Source organism: Gymnoscopelus microlampas (assembly GCF_963454915.1).
Source record: "Gymnoscopelus microlampas genome assembly, chromosome: 2".
NCBI classification, from domain to species: Eukaryota; Metazoa; Chordata; class Actinopteri; order Myctophiformes; family Myctophidae; genus Gymnoscopelus; species Gymnoscopelus microlampas.
In genome coordinates, this window is record NC_139939.1 from 56,565,751 (window position 1) to 56,581,349 (window position 15,599).

At 41.2% G+C, this 15,599-nt stretch overlaps 1 protein-coding gene across 6 annotated transcripts in view; it reads right to left on the reverse strand.

Moving 5' to 3' along the window:
* The window catches only part of tenm3 (teneurin transmembrane protein 3), a 663,973-nt gene that overhangs the window by 120,479 nt on the left and 527,895 nt on the right, over positions 1-15,599 (reverse strand). For all 6 annotated transcript variants that reach the window (XM_084080238.1, XM_084080236.1, XM_084080237.1 and 3 more), the window contains 2 exons: positions 8,306-8,437; positions 5,929-6,064 (listed from right to left, as the gene is read on the reverse strand). In XM_084080238.1, the coding sequence (XP_083936364.1) occupies positions 5,929-6,064; positions 8,306-8,437 (268 nt within the window). The remainder of the gene's footprint in view (positions 1-5,928; positions 6,065-8,305; positions 8,438-15,599) is intronic.

A 15,599-nucleotide genomic window follows, 5' to 3' on the forward strand; every position in this document is an offset into this window, starting at 1 on the left:
TTGACTATTTCCAATCTCCAATACTTTTACTTCTACTCCACTACATATCAGAGGTAAATATTGTACTTTTACTCCACTACAATTATTTGAAAAATGTAGTTACCAGTTACTTTGTAGATTTTGATTATTATTACAAAACATACATTAACCACTTCAGCCCTATATACATTTCTGCCATTTGAAAATAGCCGATCTACAAGCTCACAATGCGTCGGGATGCGATGCATTGTGAGCTTGTAGCATTGCTATGAGCTTGTATATCTGCTATTTTTGAATAGCCAAAGAAATCTAAAAATGACACAGATGCATGTCTTTACAATAAAGGACAAACGTTTCAAAATAAACTAACTCACTCTTGACCCGTCACATCTATAAATGTCATTGTTCTAAGAGCCCAGCGCACCAGAGGAGTCAGAGCGCGGTGGGAACAAAAAACGTTTACCCGCACTGTCAACATCAGCCACAACAAAAACACAAAAGCCGTTTTGGGGAAAGTGGTGGAGGTTTCTTTTGGTATTGGATCAAACTGGTATCCCACCAGCCTGCATCTCACAGAACACGGTGAAATAGCACGGATCGACAATTCCGTAAATAGACGACTAGAAAAGCAGAAAAAGCTGTGCATTAGGAGCCGCGAATCCCACGGTGAAATAACATGGGTTGCAACCCGGAAGCAGTGCAGTCCCCCACAACATGATTTACCATTCTGTGCCTATCGGTACGGTGCTGAGTACATTACATTACATTACATTACAGTCATTTAGCAGACGCTTTTATCCAAAGCGACTTACAATAAGTGTATTCAACATAGGTAGGGAACTAAACTACTAATCAGCAGAAGTCTTAAGTGCATTTCCTGAAAAAACAAGCAACCAAGAGTATACCTAGCGCTAAGGTAAAAGTGCTATATATCAGCTACCTACTTTCTTAAACAGATGAGACAAAATAGCAAAATCAAATGAGCACAAGCTAATACAAATAAGTGTATTGACTAAACAAGATCCAATAAAACAGTACAACAATAAAACAAGAGTTTGTACAACTAGTTAACAACAAGTAAGCCAGACAAAGAGGAAGGGTAGTGTTTCCTGAAGAGGTGGGTTTTCAGCCTCACAACGCGTCGCATCGCGACGCGTTGTGAGCTTGTAGATCTGCTATTTTCAAACATTTTTGTACTTTGACTTTTGGTACTTTAAGTACATTTTGATACCAATACTTTTGTACTTTTACTCAAGTATCATTTTGAATACAGGCCTTTTACTTGTAACAGTATTTCTACATTGCGGTATTGATACTTTTACTGAAGTAAAACATTTGAGTACTTTTTCCACCACTGGTGTGTGTGTGTGTGTGTGTGTGTGTGTGCGTACTGTATATGCGTGTGTGTGCTCTCATGCGTGTGTGTGTGTGTGTGTGTGTGTGTGTGTGTGCGTACATGCGTGTGTGTGCTCTCATGCGTGTGTGTGTGCGAGTGAGTGTGTGCCGTCCGTCTGTCCGTCCGTCCGTCCGTTCCCAGCTCTCTGACGGGGTGATTATTTGTCTTGGGGATCAGCTCAGGGTTTGAGCCCAAGCAGACACAGATGTAACATACGCCGTGTTTGGACGTTTGGGCCAGCGGAGGCGGAGGAATGCGGAGCGTAGATACGCTCCGATGCCTCCCCGGGCACGGACCACCGCCCCCCCCCCCCCCTCCTCTATGTTCTCTATTTCTAGAATGAAAAATACACATGTGTCACTCAGCGCCTCACCGCTGGCTTCTCACATGGTGGACCCAGAGAGAGAGGAGAGACCAGAGAGACTGACCTGACCATGTAGTCAGGAGACTAAACACAATACGTTCCTTTGTTAACCACTTAACCCATTAAGACCTGAAACCGATTCTACATGTCTCCTAAATCCCCACAGTTTTCTGAAAAACGTGTGTTTCCATATCAGTGGTGCTCAATCTTTTTCATGTCAAGGACCCCCAAAATGATATGTATTTGGTCGCGGACCCCCATCTCATAATATGGGGTCCCACAAGCAAAGATTTGAGTTAAAATGTTTTCTTTAAAAATATATATATTCAAAGATTTGCACCCATTTTCACGATTTTTCAAAAATAGCAGATCTACAAGCTCATAGCGCGGCACTCTGTGCCGCGCTATGAGCTTGTAGATCTGCTATTTTTTTATAGCCAAAGTGTAAAATAATGCATTTTTAGCTCAAATCTAAAAATTACACATGCGTCCCAGGTCTTAACGTGTTAAACCCTATATTCAAAAATAGAGAAAATATATGGAAATAGATTAAATACTGCAGCCAAAAGGACCTTATTACCTACAGCCAAAAGGACCCTATAGGGCTAATATGCCCCGTTTCCAAAATTGTGGACATTTCAAAATATATAGCCAAGATAGCAGTAATAGTCGATATGTGAGCTCAAGCTCAAGGTTGGTATTGTCGCTTAAAAAACAAACAAAACATGATATATATTAGGGGTGTGCCGATATATCGTCCCGCGATATATCGCGATACGTTTTCGCGACGATATGTATCGTTTTGGAAAAAAAAAATATCGTTTTTGAAATTTTTTTTTTTTTTTTTTTTTTTTTTTTTTTTTCACAATCATAATAATCAGGCATGCAAACGGCCCCGAAGTGAAAAGAGTGACAACATGTTTTTTTTTTCGGGTCAGGTGTCATACTATTTGGATTCAAAACGGCTATTGTAGCTGAAAAGCTACAAGTTTGCATGTCTGAATAATGCAAAAACAGAATTATTTGTTTGCATTTTCTTTTTTTCTCCTCCATATATTTTCATAATAAAAAAAGTGCGTATCGTATCGTATCGAAATCGTATCGAAGTTGTGAGCCAAATATCGTATCGTATCGTTTGGTGAAATTAGTGTATCGGCACACCCCTAATATATATATATATATATAGATAGATACAATAAATGCATTCAACATAGGTAGGGAACGAAATTACTAATCACCAGAAGTCTTAAGTGCATTTTCTGCAAAAACAAGCAACCAAGAGTATACCTAGCGCTAAGGTAAAAGTGCAATATACTATATCATCTACCTACTTTCTTAAACAGATGAGACAAAATAGCAAAATCAAATGAGCACGAGCTAATACAAAAAGTGTATCGACTAAACAAGATCCAATAAAACAATACAACAATAAAACAAGAGTTCGTACAACTAGTTAACAAGTAAGCCAGGCAAAGAGGAAGGGTAGTGTTTCCATATGAACGCGTCTTTGACCTTCAGGCAAACATGAGGAACAACTGTGACCCGCACATATCAGGGATTTACACACCCCGCTGTGAATTGCACGTTGGTTTTCGCTTAGAGAAAAATACACCCTGCCTTAGACATTTTATTTACACCCATATTTACGCTGATATTTACGACCAGCTTGGTGAATCGGGCCCAAAGTCTTTAGACATCTCTAGAAATCTTTAGAAGTTATCCGCCTATAATGATATAAGATAAAATACAGTAGGGTCACTCCAGGTTAGAAGTGGTTAATGTTGGTGTTAGAATCCCATCAGAGTCGCCGCTCTCTTCAAGCGCTCACTCCGTTCACTCCATCATCCAGTCATTAAGTTTGGGTCATTAACTCAAATCTACAGTATCAACGGCTTCCAGCCTGCTGCCTGCCAAAAGAAATACTATAATCCCCAACAGTAAACAACTTGGCTAGTGTTAAAAACAAAAAAAAAGAACAACAAGTCCTCGCCAAAAAGAAGCCCCGGCGCAGTCAAGCGCTACGCTAGCTAGGAAACACGCCAGCCTCTCTCTCTCTCTTGTGCTCTCTCTCTCTCTCTCTCTCTCTCTCTCTCTCTCTCTCTCTCTCTCTCTCTCTCTCTCTCCAAGTTCATAGCGCGGCACTCGGTGCCGCGCTATGAGCTTGTATATCTGCTATTTTTGAATAGCCAAAAGTGTAAAATAATGCTTTTTAGCTCAAATCAAGAAGTGACACAGATGCGTTCCAGGTCTTAAAGGGTTAAGTTTGGGTCATTAACTCAAATCTACAGTATCAACGGCTTCCAGCCTGCTGCCTGCCAAAAGAAATACTATAATCCCCAACAGTAAACAACTTGGCTAGTGTTAAAAACAAAAAAAAAGAACAACAAGTCCTCGCCAAAAAGAAGCCCCGGCGCAGTCAAGCGCTACGCTAGCTAGGAAACACGCCAGCCTCTCTCTCTCTCTTGTGCTCTCTCTCTCTCTCTCTCTCTCTCTCTCTCTCTCTCTCTCTCTCTCTCTCTCTCTCTCTCTCTCTCTCTCTCTCTCTCTCTCTCTCTCTCTCTCTCTCTCTCTCTCTCTCTCTCTCTCTCTCTCTCTCTCTCTCTCTCTCTCTCTCTCTCAAGATGCTGTTCAGTTTCAGCCTGAGATCAAATGTGGATTGATTCAGACCCAGGCTAATAAAACACATTTTCATAAGGGGGATATTCAAAGTGTCTAAGTATGGTCTGTCAACATGATAATCGCCACGCTAATTAGAATAATGCTAATATTCATGTCAGGTACACGGTTGCCAGATCGGCTTAATGTAATTTCCCTGCAAGATTTTATTTGAAAATAGCCGATCTACAAGCTCACAACGCGTCGCATCGCGACGCGTTGTGAGCTTGTAGATCGGCTATTTTCAAATAGCTGATGTATATGTCAAAGTGCTCAAGTGGCCCATAGTCGCTTCTTTTGGGCCGGTTTTCCTAGACCTGGTTGCTTGTTTCTCCCACAGAATCTGGCAACACTGGTCAGGTAGACAGACCTGACGGAGGAGATATACTATTCCAATATATTTGCTACGTTGTAAGTATACATACATCTTTTGACTCCTTTTGACCGGAATGGAACAGAGCCTAAAATCAGTATCATTGGTAACACCTGTGAAGGCAGTAAGGAAGCAGCCAGTTGTCCCCCAAACGACCACCTCCAGTGGCTGTCATAAGAATAGAGGGAGCGCTCTATGATCATGGCACCAGAGCCTGCTTGCCTCACGCAGCTGCAGCCCGTCAAGCCTAATTTATGCTAATGTCCAAATGTCAAAATACATTTAAAGATGCACTGCAGTGACATTTTCGGTCATTTTATTTTGAAGGTTCAGTCTGAAACGTCGGCTCAACCGACTCTAAACCAATCAGAAGGTCCCATCCCTTCAGGCTATGGGACGTTGGATCTCAATCACTTCAGCCGTGCGCAACACGGCTAGTGTTTGTTTACAAGTGAGAGAGAGACGGCCAGTTTAGCACGTTTGCTACTACCTGGCTTATTTCTAACCTTTAATGTTTTCAGATACATATTTTAGTGTGCAGATTAAGTTTAAAATGAGTAATACACTCATCTTCAATTAGATTAAAAACGGAGTAGCTCTGTAATTAAAATCAGCTGTGTTTGAAGAACGTGCAGCTATGGGAATCAAACAGGTGCATGTAATCAAGATTCATTTATATTCATGAAGGCTGCGTTAGGTCATCACGCAGCACGTTTTCGTTTACAGGAAGTAATTAAGATTGTCTTTTTAGGGACTTTAGATATAAAAATACACAAACATGTTTTTTTTTCATCTATTGTTAGGTATGCCCATATGATGACCACGGATATGCTCTAAAAGTGTGAAAAACATATTTTTCATTTCACTACACCTTTAAGTCGACTAAATCAACTGTAGATTTATTCGACTAAAATCTCATGATATTTAGTCGACTAAAACTAGACTAACAGTAAAACATTTCAGATGACTAAAATATGACAAAAAACTAAATTGATTCAAAAGACTATGACTAAAACTGAATACAAATTTGCTGTCGACTAGTCAGATTGCACACACTTAGGAGATCATTTGTATGTCATTTGTGTACCATCTTGCCTCTAGTGGCGACAATTGTGATGGCCTCCATCTTTCTAATATTCCACCATCTTTGTTTTAACTCACCGACAGCTTCCGACAGGCCGTAGACGCGCTGGCTGTAGGCGTCCGTCTTGTCCCAGATGAACGTGTAGGACAGGTTGGGCTGGGCGGGGAACCACTTCTGGAACAGACGGCCCACTACCGCCACCATGAGGTGAACCTGTGCAAGCGGTCACACCCAAAGCCTCCATTAAAATATCGCTTATTTACATTTATTTCATTAAAATATAAGATAATACAGGATTTTCTTTTAATCACATCTGTGTCATTTTTTTTTTGTTCTTTGGCAATTCAAAAATAGCAGATATACAAGCTCATAGTGCGCTATAAACTTGTAGATCTGCTATTTTTGAAAAAAAAGGTGAACCTGTGCAGCGGTCACCAAAGCCTCCATTAACCCATTAAGACCTGGAACTGTGTCATTTTTAGATTTGAGCTAAAAAGCATTATTTTACACTTCGGGCTATTCAAAAATAGCAGATATACAAGCTCGTAGCGCGGCACCGAGTGCCGCGCTACGAGCTTGTAGATCTGCTATTTTTGAAAATTCGTGAAAATGTGTGCAAATCTTTGAATATATATATTTTTAAAGCGAACAATTTGAACTCAAATCTTTGCTTCTGGGGGGTCCCTGGAACAACACATTTTGATGGGGGTCCGCGGCCAAATACATATAATTTTGGGGGTCCTTGACATGAAAAAGATTGAGCACCACTGATATAGAAACATAGGTTTTTCAGAAAATTGTTGAGATTTAGGAGACATGTAGAATCGGCTTCAGGTCTCAATGGGTTAAAATATCCCTTATTTACATGTATTCATTAAAACATGAGATAATACAGGATTGTTTTAATCACACATTGACCTGATACAGATCTTATCTCCATTATCTCCTGTTGAAAGGTTATCGGTGTAATAATAATATCCCTCAAATTCTAATGCTCTAAAAGGCAGTGGTTCTCAATTTGAGGTCTGCGGACCCCCAGGGGGTCCTTGAGGGGGTTCCAGGGGGTCCTCAGCTTAAATGATTGATAGCCAGGGAACCAAATGGTCCCTTACAGGTGTGTGTAGTGTACAAATGGACTCTAGAAAGAACGCTTATGGGGTCTGTAACTCTGAAAGCGTACACATGGAACCAGACAGACCCGTAAGGGTCCATTTGGTTCCATTTGTACACTCTTTGTACACAGTTAAATTACCGCAGAGGATTTTATGATGTACAGATTGCAGTCCCAGACACAAAAGTCATATCAAATGGGGGTCAAAGGTCTGATGCAGGGATTTTCAAATTGGGGTGCAAGGACCCCCAGGGGTCCTTGCAGGGGTTCGAGGGGTCCCCAGCAAAATGTGTTAGTAATAGCATAGAGGTCTGATTAAACACTTAAACCCTATAGATCAGCTATTTGAAAATAGCTGATGTACAAGCTCACAATATTTGTGGATCTGCTATATATTATTTTAAACATTTTAACAACTCAAATAATGTATGGTGGTCCCTGGCATAAAATATTTCTAGATGGGGAGTTTGTGTATATTAATGCATATCAATGTATGTGCTAAAAGTCACTATTTTAGCACATAAACAAACGCAAACAAAGCTGATTCAGACAATATGGAACATCACACAAAACCAAGCACTTTGAGAGCTGTTTCACCGTACAATGTAAGACAATGAGCAGCATATTTTGAACTATCAATTTCTGATCAATAGAGCAATTATTTTTGATTTCTTGTCCACCTTTGGAGTTACATCATGGCAAGGTAACTACCCAACCCAAACCTCTACCAAAGTGGTCTTGGCCTTTAACCCATTGAGACCTGAAGCCGATTCTACATGTCTCCTAAATCTCAACAGTATTCTGAAAAACGTATGTTTCTATATCAGTGGTGCTCAATCTTTTTCATGTCGAGGACCCCCAAAATGATATGTATTTGGCGGTGGACCCCAATCAAAATATTTTGTTCCAGGGACCCCCAGAAGCAAAGATTTGAGTTACAAATGTTTGCTTTAAAAATATATATATTCAAAGATTTGCACACATTTTCACAATTTTTCAAAAATAGCAGATCTACAAGCTCATAGCGCGGCACTCGGTGCCGCGCTATGAGCTTGTATATCTGCTATTTTTGAATAGCCTAAAGTGTAAAATAATGTTTTTTTAGCTCAAATCTAAAAATGACAAAGTTCCTTAATGGGTTAAAACAGGTTGACAGTCTCTGCTGAATTCACAGTTTTTTATGTGTTCTCTGGTGACATGGTACCTTCATGAGGTTGAAGGGTATGGTGGACTGGGTCATGTGACCTTACCTTCATGAGGTTGAAGGGTATGGTGGACTGGGTCATGTGACCTTACCTTCATGAGGTTGAAGGGTATGGTGGACTGGGTCATGTTGACCTTACCTTCATGAGGTTGAAGGGTATGGTGGACTGGGTCATGGTGACTTTGAGGACAGGCTTGTACCCCGCGGCTCTGGAGCTCAGGTAGACCAGGTTGAGGTCACTTCCCGGTATGGACGTCTCCTCTTGCAACACCTGCAACAGGAAGGGAGGGGGGAGGGAGGGAGGGAGGCGGGGAACACAACGAGTCAGAACACATGCTGGAGAAATTACAGTGCGTTTGATATTCAATTCAATCTTTATTTCAGACCCAGGGAGATCCATAAATGCAATTATACAACACGATAAAATAATTTGATGATTTTTTTTGATGATGCAGAGGGACACTATATTTACACACTCGCTCCAGAGGGCCAAATTGCATATACTGTCTGGCAGACACGCCTTATCTCCGTATTTTAACTTTTTTCATAAATGAATGCTGTACTTTGTCATTCTATGTCATACAAAAGTAGCAAAAATAGCCGATCTACAAGCTCAAAACGCGACGCGTTTTGAGCTTGTAGATCTGCTATTTTTTGCTATTTTTGAATTGGAATCCTGATTTTTATAACAGGGGGGAAAAAATACAAATAGCCCACATTGTTCAGTTTCTGACATACAAACATGTGCGCCAATGGTTCCACAGTCTAGAGGAGAACCTGAGAGAACTGCGTGTAGGGTCCGTTATGACAGCGATGATGTCATTTACTGACTCAGATGCCCCACACATAAACCTGTACATAAGGTTACGTAGCACAGCAGAGCAGGTTGGTACCCTGCTCCCTGACACTAACAAACATCTGGCTCGCACTGGAGCTTCTTGGAGCTCTCAGCAGCAGCCTCATGCAGTCATTATAAGACACTGTGAGTCGTCTGATGCTGCTTTGTCTGTAGCGACACACCAAAGGTGGGCACCCGTGTACACAGGAGTACAAAAGGATCTAAAGAGAGAGATCTTCACAGGTACCGAGCACATGCTACATTTGCGAACACAGCATGTTTGCTAGAAAGTGATAGAAAGTGACACAAGTGGCTGCGTCCACAGATGACGCACACAGCTGATGTGTCAGACACATACAGTACATACTGTACGCCCAACCGTTACCACCATTGCCGTATAGTTCAAAAGTATAATTTATTTAATTTTGATAGCTTTAAACATTTTGCAGATGCCTGTCTCATTTTTAAGGTTTTAAATGGGCTTGCACCTCCACCACTAAAACAGTTCATAGAGCGAAGGGAGAGTGGTGACAGAACAACAAGGGCAACTACCAGAGGAGACTGTGATTTACCATTCAGACGGAGTGTGTTTGGTAAAACAGTCTTCTCTGTTAGAGCCTCCCATCACTGGAACAGTCTTCCTACCGAAGTAAGAGAGACCAACAACTATCTAACCTTCAAATTCAACCTTAAAAGATGGCTAAAAGCTAACCAAATTTGTAATCATGAGTACATTTCGGCTCCATTAATCACTGATGTGTCTTCTCCTATTTTACTGTATTTGTTTTGTCTTTTGTACTATGTCTACTTGTTTTGTATTGTTGACGATGTCTCTTTTTGTATGGATAACTATACCACTTTTTTTAACAGCCTGCCCAGGGACTACAGATGAAGATTAGCCAACTCTGGCTAACTCTGGCTCATTTACATGGACGTGAATAACTGACATGTTGATCAATGTGCATTGTCCCTGTTAAATAAATAAATAAATAAATAAATAAATAAAAATGATTTGAAAGATTACAACGTGTACTTTTATAACGTGTCAATAAATGACAAACGGACATATCTAGGAGAGGGAAGAACAGCAACAAAACTAATCATTTCAGTTACGTATTTTCTTTTTCTTTTTCTAGTCTTAACTATACGTTTCCTCTCACTTTTTTAACACCTACTTTTAAAGATTTGTTTTGTTTTTATAACCTCGATATGATGAAGGAACCATTGGAAAGGTAAACAGGATGACTATCATCATATCTAGGCCCCCGAAGGTAACATCTTTTACAGCATGAAAAAAAAAAGCTAAAATAATCCAGGACACATAAGGAGTCCTAACAGCACGGGGAGAGAAAGAGAAGAGAGACCAGAGTACATCAGATGATTAAGTACCACTGGGAGCCCGACGCGGCATATGTGTGCCTCCTCGCTGTGGAGGAGGAGGTGTGTCCTCCTCCCCCCGGAGGAACAGGTGAGCGACCGCGGAGCGCCGGCACAGATGGTCTGCAACTCAAACAGCCAGACACTCAAACACATCAGTTTAACCCATTAAGACCGGGAACTTATCATCTGTGTCATTTTTGAGTGGTGCCAACCACTCCTATATCTGACTTTGTCCGTGTGTCCGTCCGTATGTATGTGTGTATGTCCAATAAACAAACATTGATGACAACATCAATACAGGGGTCAATACGGGGCTCATCAAAGGCACCACTCTCTTCACACAGGGTGTGATTTTTTTGATGTCTTTGGGCTATTCAAAAATAGCAGATCTACAAGCTCATAGCGCAGCACTCGAGCTTGCAGATCTGCTATAAAAAAATTGTATCTTGAAGATTTGTGCACATCTTTGAATATAATATATATTTTTAAAGCAAATATTTTGCTTCTGGGGGTCCCTGGAACAACATATTTTGAGATGGGGGTCCACGGACAAATTCATATCATTTCGGGGGTCCTTGACATGAAAAAGTTTAAGAACCACTGATATTATAGCAAAAAAAAACTGTTAGGATTTAGAAGACATTTTGTAGAATCCCCGCCAAAAAAAGATTTGAGATAAAACATTTAGCTTTAAAAAGTATTTATTCAAAGATTTGCTGCCTTTTCATGATTAAAAATAGCAGATATACAAGCTCATAGCGCGGCACCACTCGGTGCCGCGCTATGAGCTTGTAGATCTGCTATTTTTGAATAGCCAAAGTATGAAATAATGGTTATAGCTGCTCAAATCTAAAAATGACACACAGATGCGTTCCAGGTCTTATTGGATTAAAGCTGCTTCTGCAATGGAACTTTTGCCGGTCTGCCCCGGATTTGAACCCGGCCCGCTCCGGTCTCCTGCGCAGGTGCTGACATTTCTTTAACACCAGTGAGCTAATAGTTGGTGAAGAATTTATAATTGTTTTACCCCAGAGCCTGCTTGCTCTCAGCTCTTAGCCTCGTTCCTTAGCCTTATTAATCTGTGAAGAGCAAAGTCTGGTCACCACCTAATGCAGAGTGTGTCTATAGCAGGGGTGATGCAACTTTGATTATGGAGAGGGACACTATATGTCCACACTCGCTCCAGAGGGCCACATTGCATATACTGTCTGGCAAGCATGTCTTATCTCCGTATTTTAACTTTTTCGTAAATTAATTTCTAATTAAATTCTATGTCTATGATAGTGATGCGCGGGTGGGTCCAGTCAGGATTTCAGAGGATATTAGGCGGGCTGCGGGTGAGCGGGTCAGCCGCTCTCACACGAAAAAAAAAAAAAAATCACATGCTCTTGTTTTGTCTTTATTTCTAATAAGAATAAGAATAATAACAATAAAACAGTTTGAATACACTTGGGGTGTATACTTGAAGATTATTTTCCTTCATGATTTTACCTATTTTTTTTTTACCGCGGGTTGCGGGGCGGGTTGAGCCATAGATTTATATATGGGTTCGCGGGGCGGGTTGAGGCGGGTTGGGTTCCGTGGCGGGGCGGGGCGGGGTGGGGCGGGTCATGAAAAAACCCGACCCGCACATCACTAGTCTACTGTATGTCATACAAAAGTAGCAAAAATAGCCGATCTACAAGCTCAAAATGCTATTTTTTCGTTGCAATATTTTTATTGGAATCCTGAAAAGTAAAATGTTTATCTAATTTCAAATGCATTTTACACTTATGTTAACTTATATGAACTTAAATACAAATACATTGGACATAAAAAAAGACAATAGAATTGTAATACTAGTCATTAAGCTACTAATATAGACTGAAGTAATTAAAGCGGGTTATGTTTGCATGTTTGGAATTGTAACAGCTGAAGTCAATAATATATGATTATTCCGATATCAACCTGCGGGCCGCATTAACCCATTAAGACCTGGAACGCATCTCTGTCACTTTAGATTTCTTTGGCTATTCAAAAATAGCAGATCTACAAGCTCATAGAGCGGCACCGAGTGCCGCGCTATGAGCTTGTAGATCTGCTATTTTTGAGAAAAATCGTGAAAATTATTTTTCCCCGATTTTTTTTTAGGATTTTGAAAATGTTTAGAAGCGGCCTCAGGTCTTAAGTTAAGGAGGGGGCCGCATGTGGCCCCCGGGCCGCCAGTTGCCCATATAGGGGCAGAACTTCCGTCATAGGTATCATCTACTAATTTTGAAGAAAAAAAAAACCCCCAAAAAAGTACAATTAATATATTATGGAGATTATGTTGCATTAACATGGACACAATTAAACTGTATTCACTAAAAACACCGTTACATAGTAGAGCTTTAAGCAGTGTTTCAGAAGGCTGGGGGTACACGTGGCTAATGGGGTCTTGAGGGGGAAAGGCTTTAATACACAAAAGACACGTTTGATTTACCTCGCCTCCTGTAAGACCCCGTTTAACAAAACCCCCGGACATTTCCTTTCCTTTTTTTTTTTTTGGTGTCGAGCAAAAAATAAATGGAGCGTCTTAAAAAAAAAAGTAAAAATATAGTTTTATTTATTTATTAATGATGTTTTGTTTTTTTTGGTTTTACCCACCAGGTGCATTTGGAGGTAAAGGACATGCAGAGGACTGCTTTGATTTAGAGATCGCCCATGCACAGCGGCACATGCCCCCAAACACACACAAAAACACACACACACGCACGCGCACACGCACACAAACACACACACACACACACACACACACACACACACACACACACACACACACACACACACGAAGGTGGACGTGACGTCCACCTTCGTGTGTGTGTGTGTGTGTGTGTGTGTGCGTGCAGGACGTGCCACACCCAATGTGTGACATCTCCTTGCCCTTTCGATGCCTTACGGTGTGACAAGATCTTTCAGTCTTAATAAACCTGACACCTTGCTCTGGCTCAGAGATGACACTTCCTCCCTTAGCCCTACTCTTTGATGTGTGTGTGTGTGTGTGTGTGTGTGTGTGTGTGTGTGTGTGTGTGTGTGTGTGTGTGTGTGTGTGTGTGTGTGTGTGTGTGTGTGTGTGTGTGTGTGTGTGTGTCCTTGCGCTGAACCTGACACGCTGTAAGCGAAGCAGGCAAAATCCCAGCTTTGTGGGTAAGCAGAGCAAAACAGTGCACACACGCGCACGCACACACACACACACACACACACACACACACACACACACACACACACACAAAGATGAAGCAAGAGCTTGTGACTGTATTTTTTACCCAATTCCTGAAAAGTATTAGTGTCGACACCAGCTGCAGCATCTCAACTAACGTGGCCTGGCATCGGCCGGACTGATGAAGCCGTGGAGACAGGCTGTAGCTGTAGTAGCATGCATGGATCTGAGTCGTCGGTCTGGCTAGTGCCAGGCTAACCTAACCCCATAATTAGCACTGTCTCTAACCAGTGTTGATTTCGTCGACTAAAAATATGATGAAAAATTCTGGTCGACTACCTTTTTTCACTGACGAAAACTAAATGAAAACTAAGCTTTGATGACTAAAACTAAGCCTAAATATATTGACAATTCAGTCAACAAATAAAAACTAGACTAAAATGTTAATGAGGGACTAGTGGAGAAGAGATCCAGTAGAACTAAAAGACAAGTCATTTTATGTTTGGTTGCGCTCGGGTGTTGCACTCTGAAAATAGCCGATCTACAAGCTCACAACACGTCGCACTGCGACACGTTGTGAGCTTGTAGATCTGCTATTTTCAGAGCACAACCAAGCCAATAAAATCAGCCATTACGACGCCATCAAGGCACCGCCAAAATACTATTTTAGTCACCTAAATCAACTGTAGATTTAGTCGACTATAATCTTATGATATTTAGTCGACTAAAACTAGACTAACAGTAAAACATTTCAGGTGACTAAAATATGACTAAAACTAAAAGGAATTTGATTCAAAAGACTATGACCAAAAGTTGCTGTCAAAACACTATCTCTAACTACCCTCAAGAGACAGTGGGGGCAGTAGCATGCCACTTGGACACAGACCGGGGTCTGATCAGCCTCGGTCGGGTCGCCTGGAGGAGGGTGTCTGTTGCAAGACCCCCAAACACCCAGTGACTCCAGGATAACAACACTGATGATGTGTCCAAGTTTGTGCATCAGTTGATTCTTTATTAACACATTACCCGCCAAAGATGCAGATCTGCGTTCTATTTAATTAGTGCACTTTCCCGCCAAGAACGCAGATCTGCATTCTATTGTCTTTTTTTTTTATTCCACAAGGGGCGCCCTAACACAGCTTTGGAATTATCGATCGTCACTCAGAGAAGAAGTAGTCGGATGTGACGTCATTCCTACAGTAAATAAAACAGGAAGCCATCCATCCTGACTATGGGATTGTTAGAAAAACACTCCTATCTCAGTTTCTTTTTTTGGCATTGAAAACCACCCGTTTTCAACGGGCCATAGCCCCAAAATGGCTGCTGGCGGTTGTAATGTTATTGTCCCAGTGGACACACGGATCCCTCCGCCTAGACACGGGACTTTTTTTGTACACAGCGTGGCTTCCACAGCGTTTCAACGATCGTCTATTTAAGGTAATTACGCTGGCATTCATTATACACTCAACAATAATATACAAAATATTGTGAACAAATGCCATATTTCTTATGATTCCCGACTCAGTATAGTTGGTCCATTGTCTAATATCCGTGGGAATTTAAACTACTTTAAACTTGTCTCTGTGAATTGGTGATGTGAAGGTGTTTGTGAACGCTACAGCCACGGGACTATGGCCTCACTGAGAGAGGTCAGGTGTTTTTATTTACTTTTTATAACTTAACTTTACCTTATCATTAGTCAGACGTTTAGTTTTCATTGTAAAATCCATTACACATCTCCTTTAAGGACGCCCTCTTCTTTTTTACGGGCCATCCCTTTAATGAGCCTGCATGCTCTCCAAAAGCTAAGTGCTGACTTTCCATTCGCTTGATTGTTTGATCTCTATACAGCATTCTCTCTCTCTCTCTCACACACACACACACACACACACACAAACACACTTTTGTGTTACTATACTTGCGAGGACGTAAACATTTGGGGAAGGCATTGAAAATGACTGAAAATAGCAGAAAAATAGCCGATCTACAAGCTCACAATGTGTCGCGCTGCGACGCATTGTGAGCTTTGTAGATCGG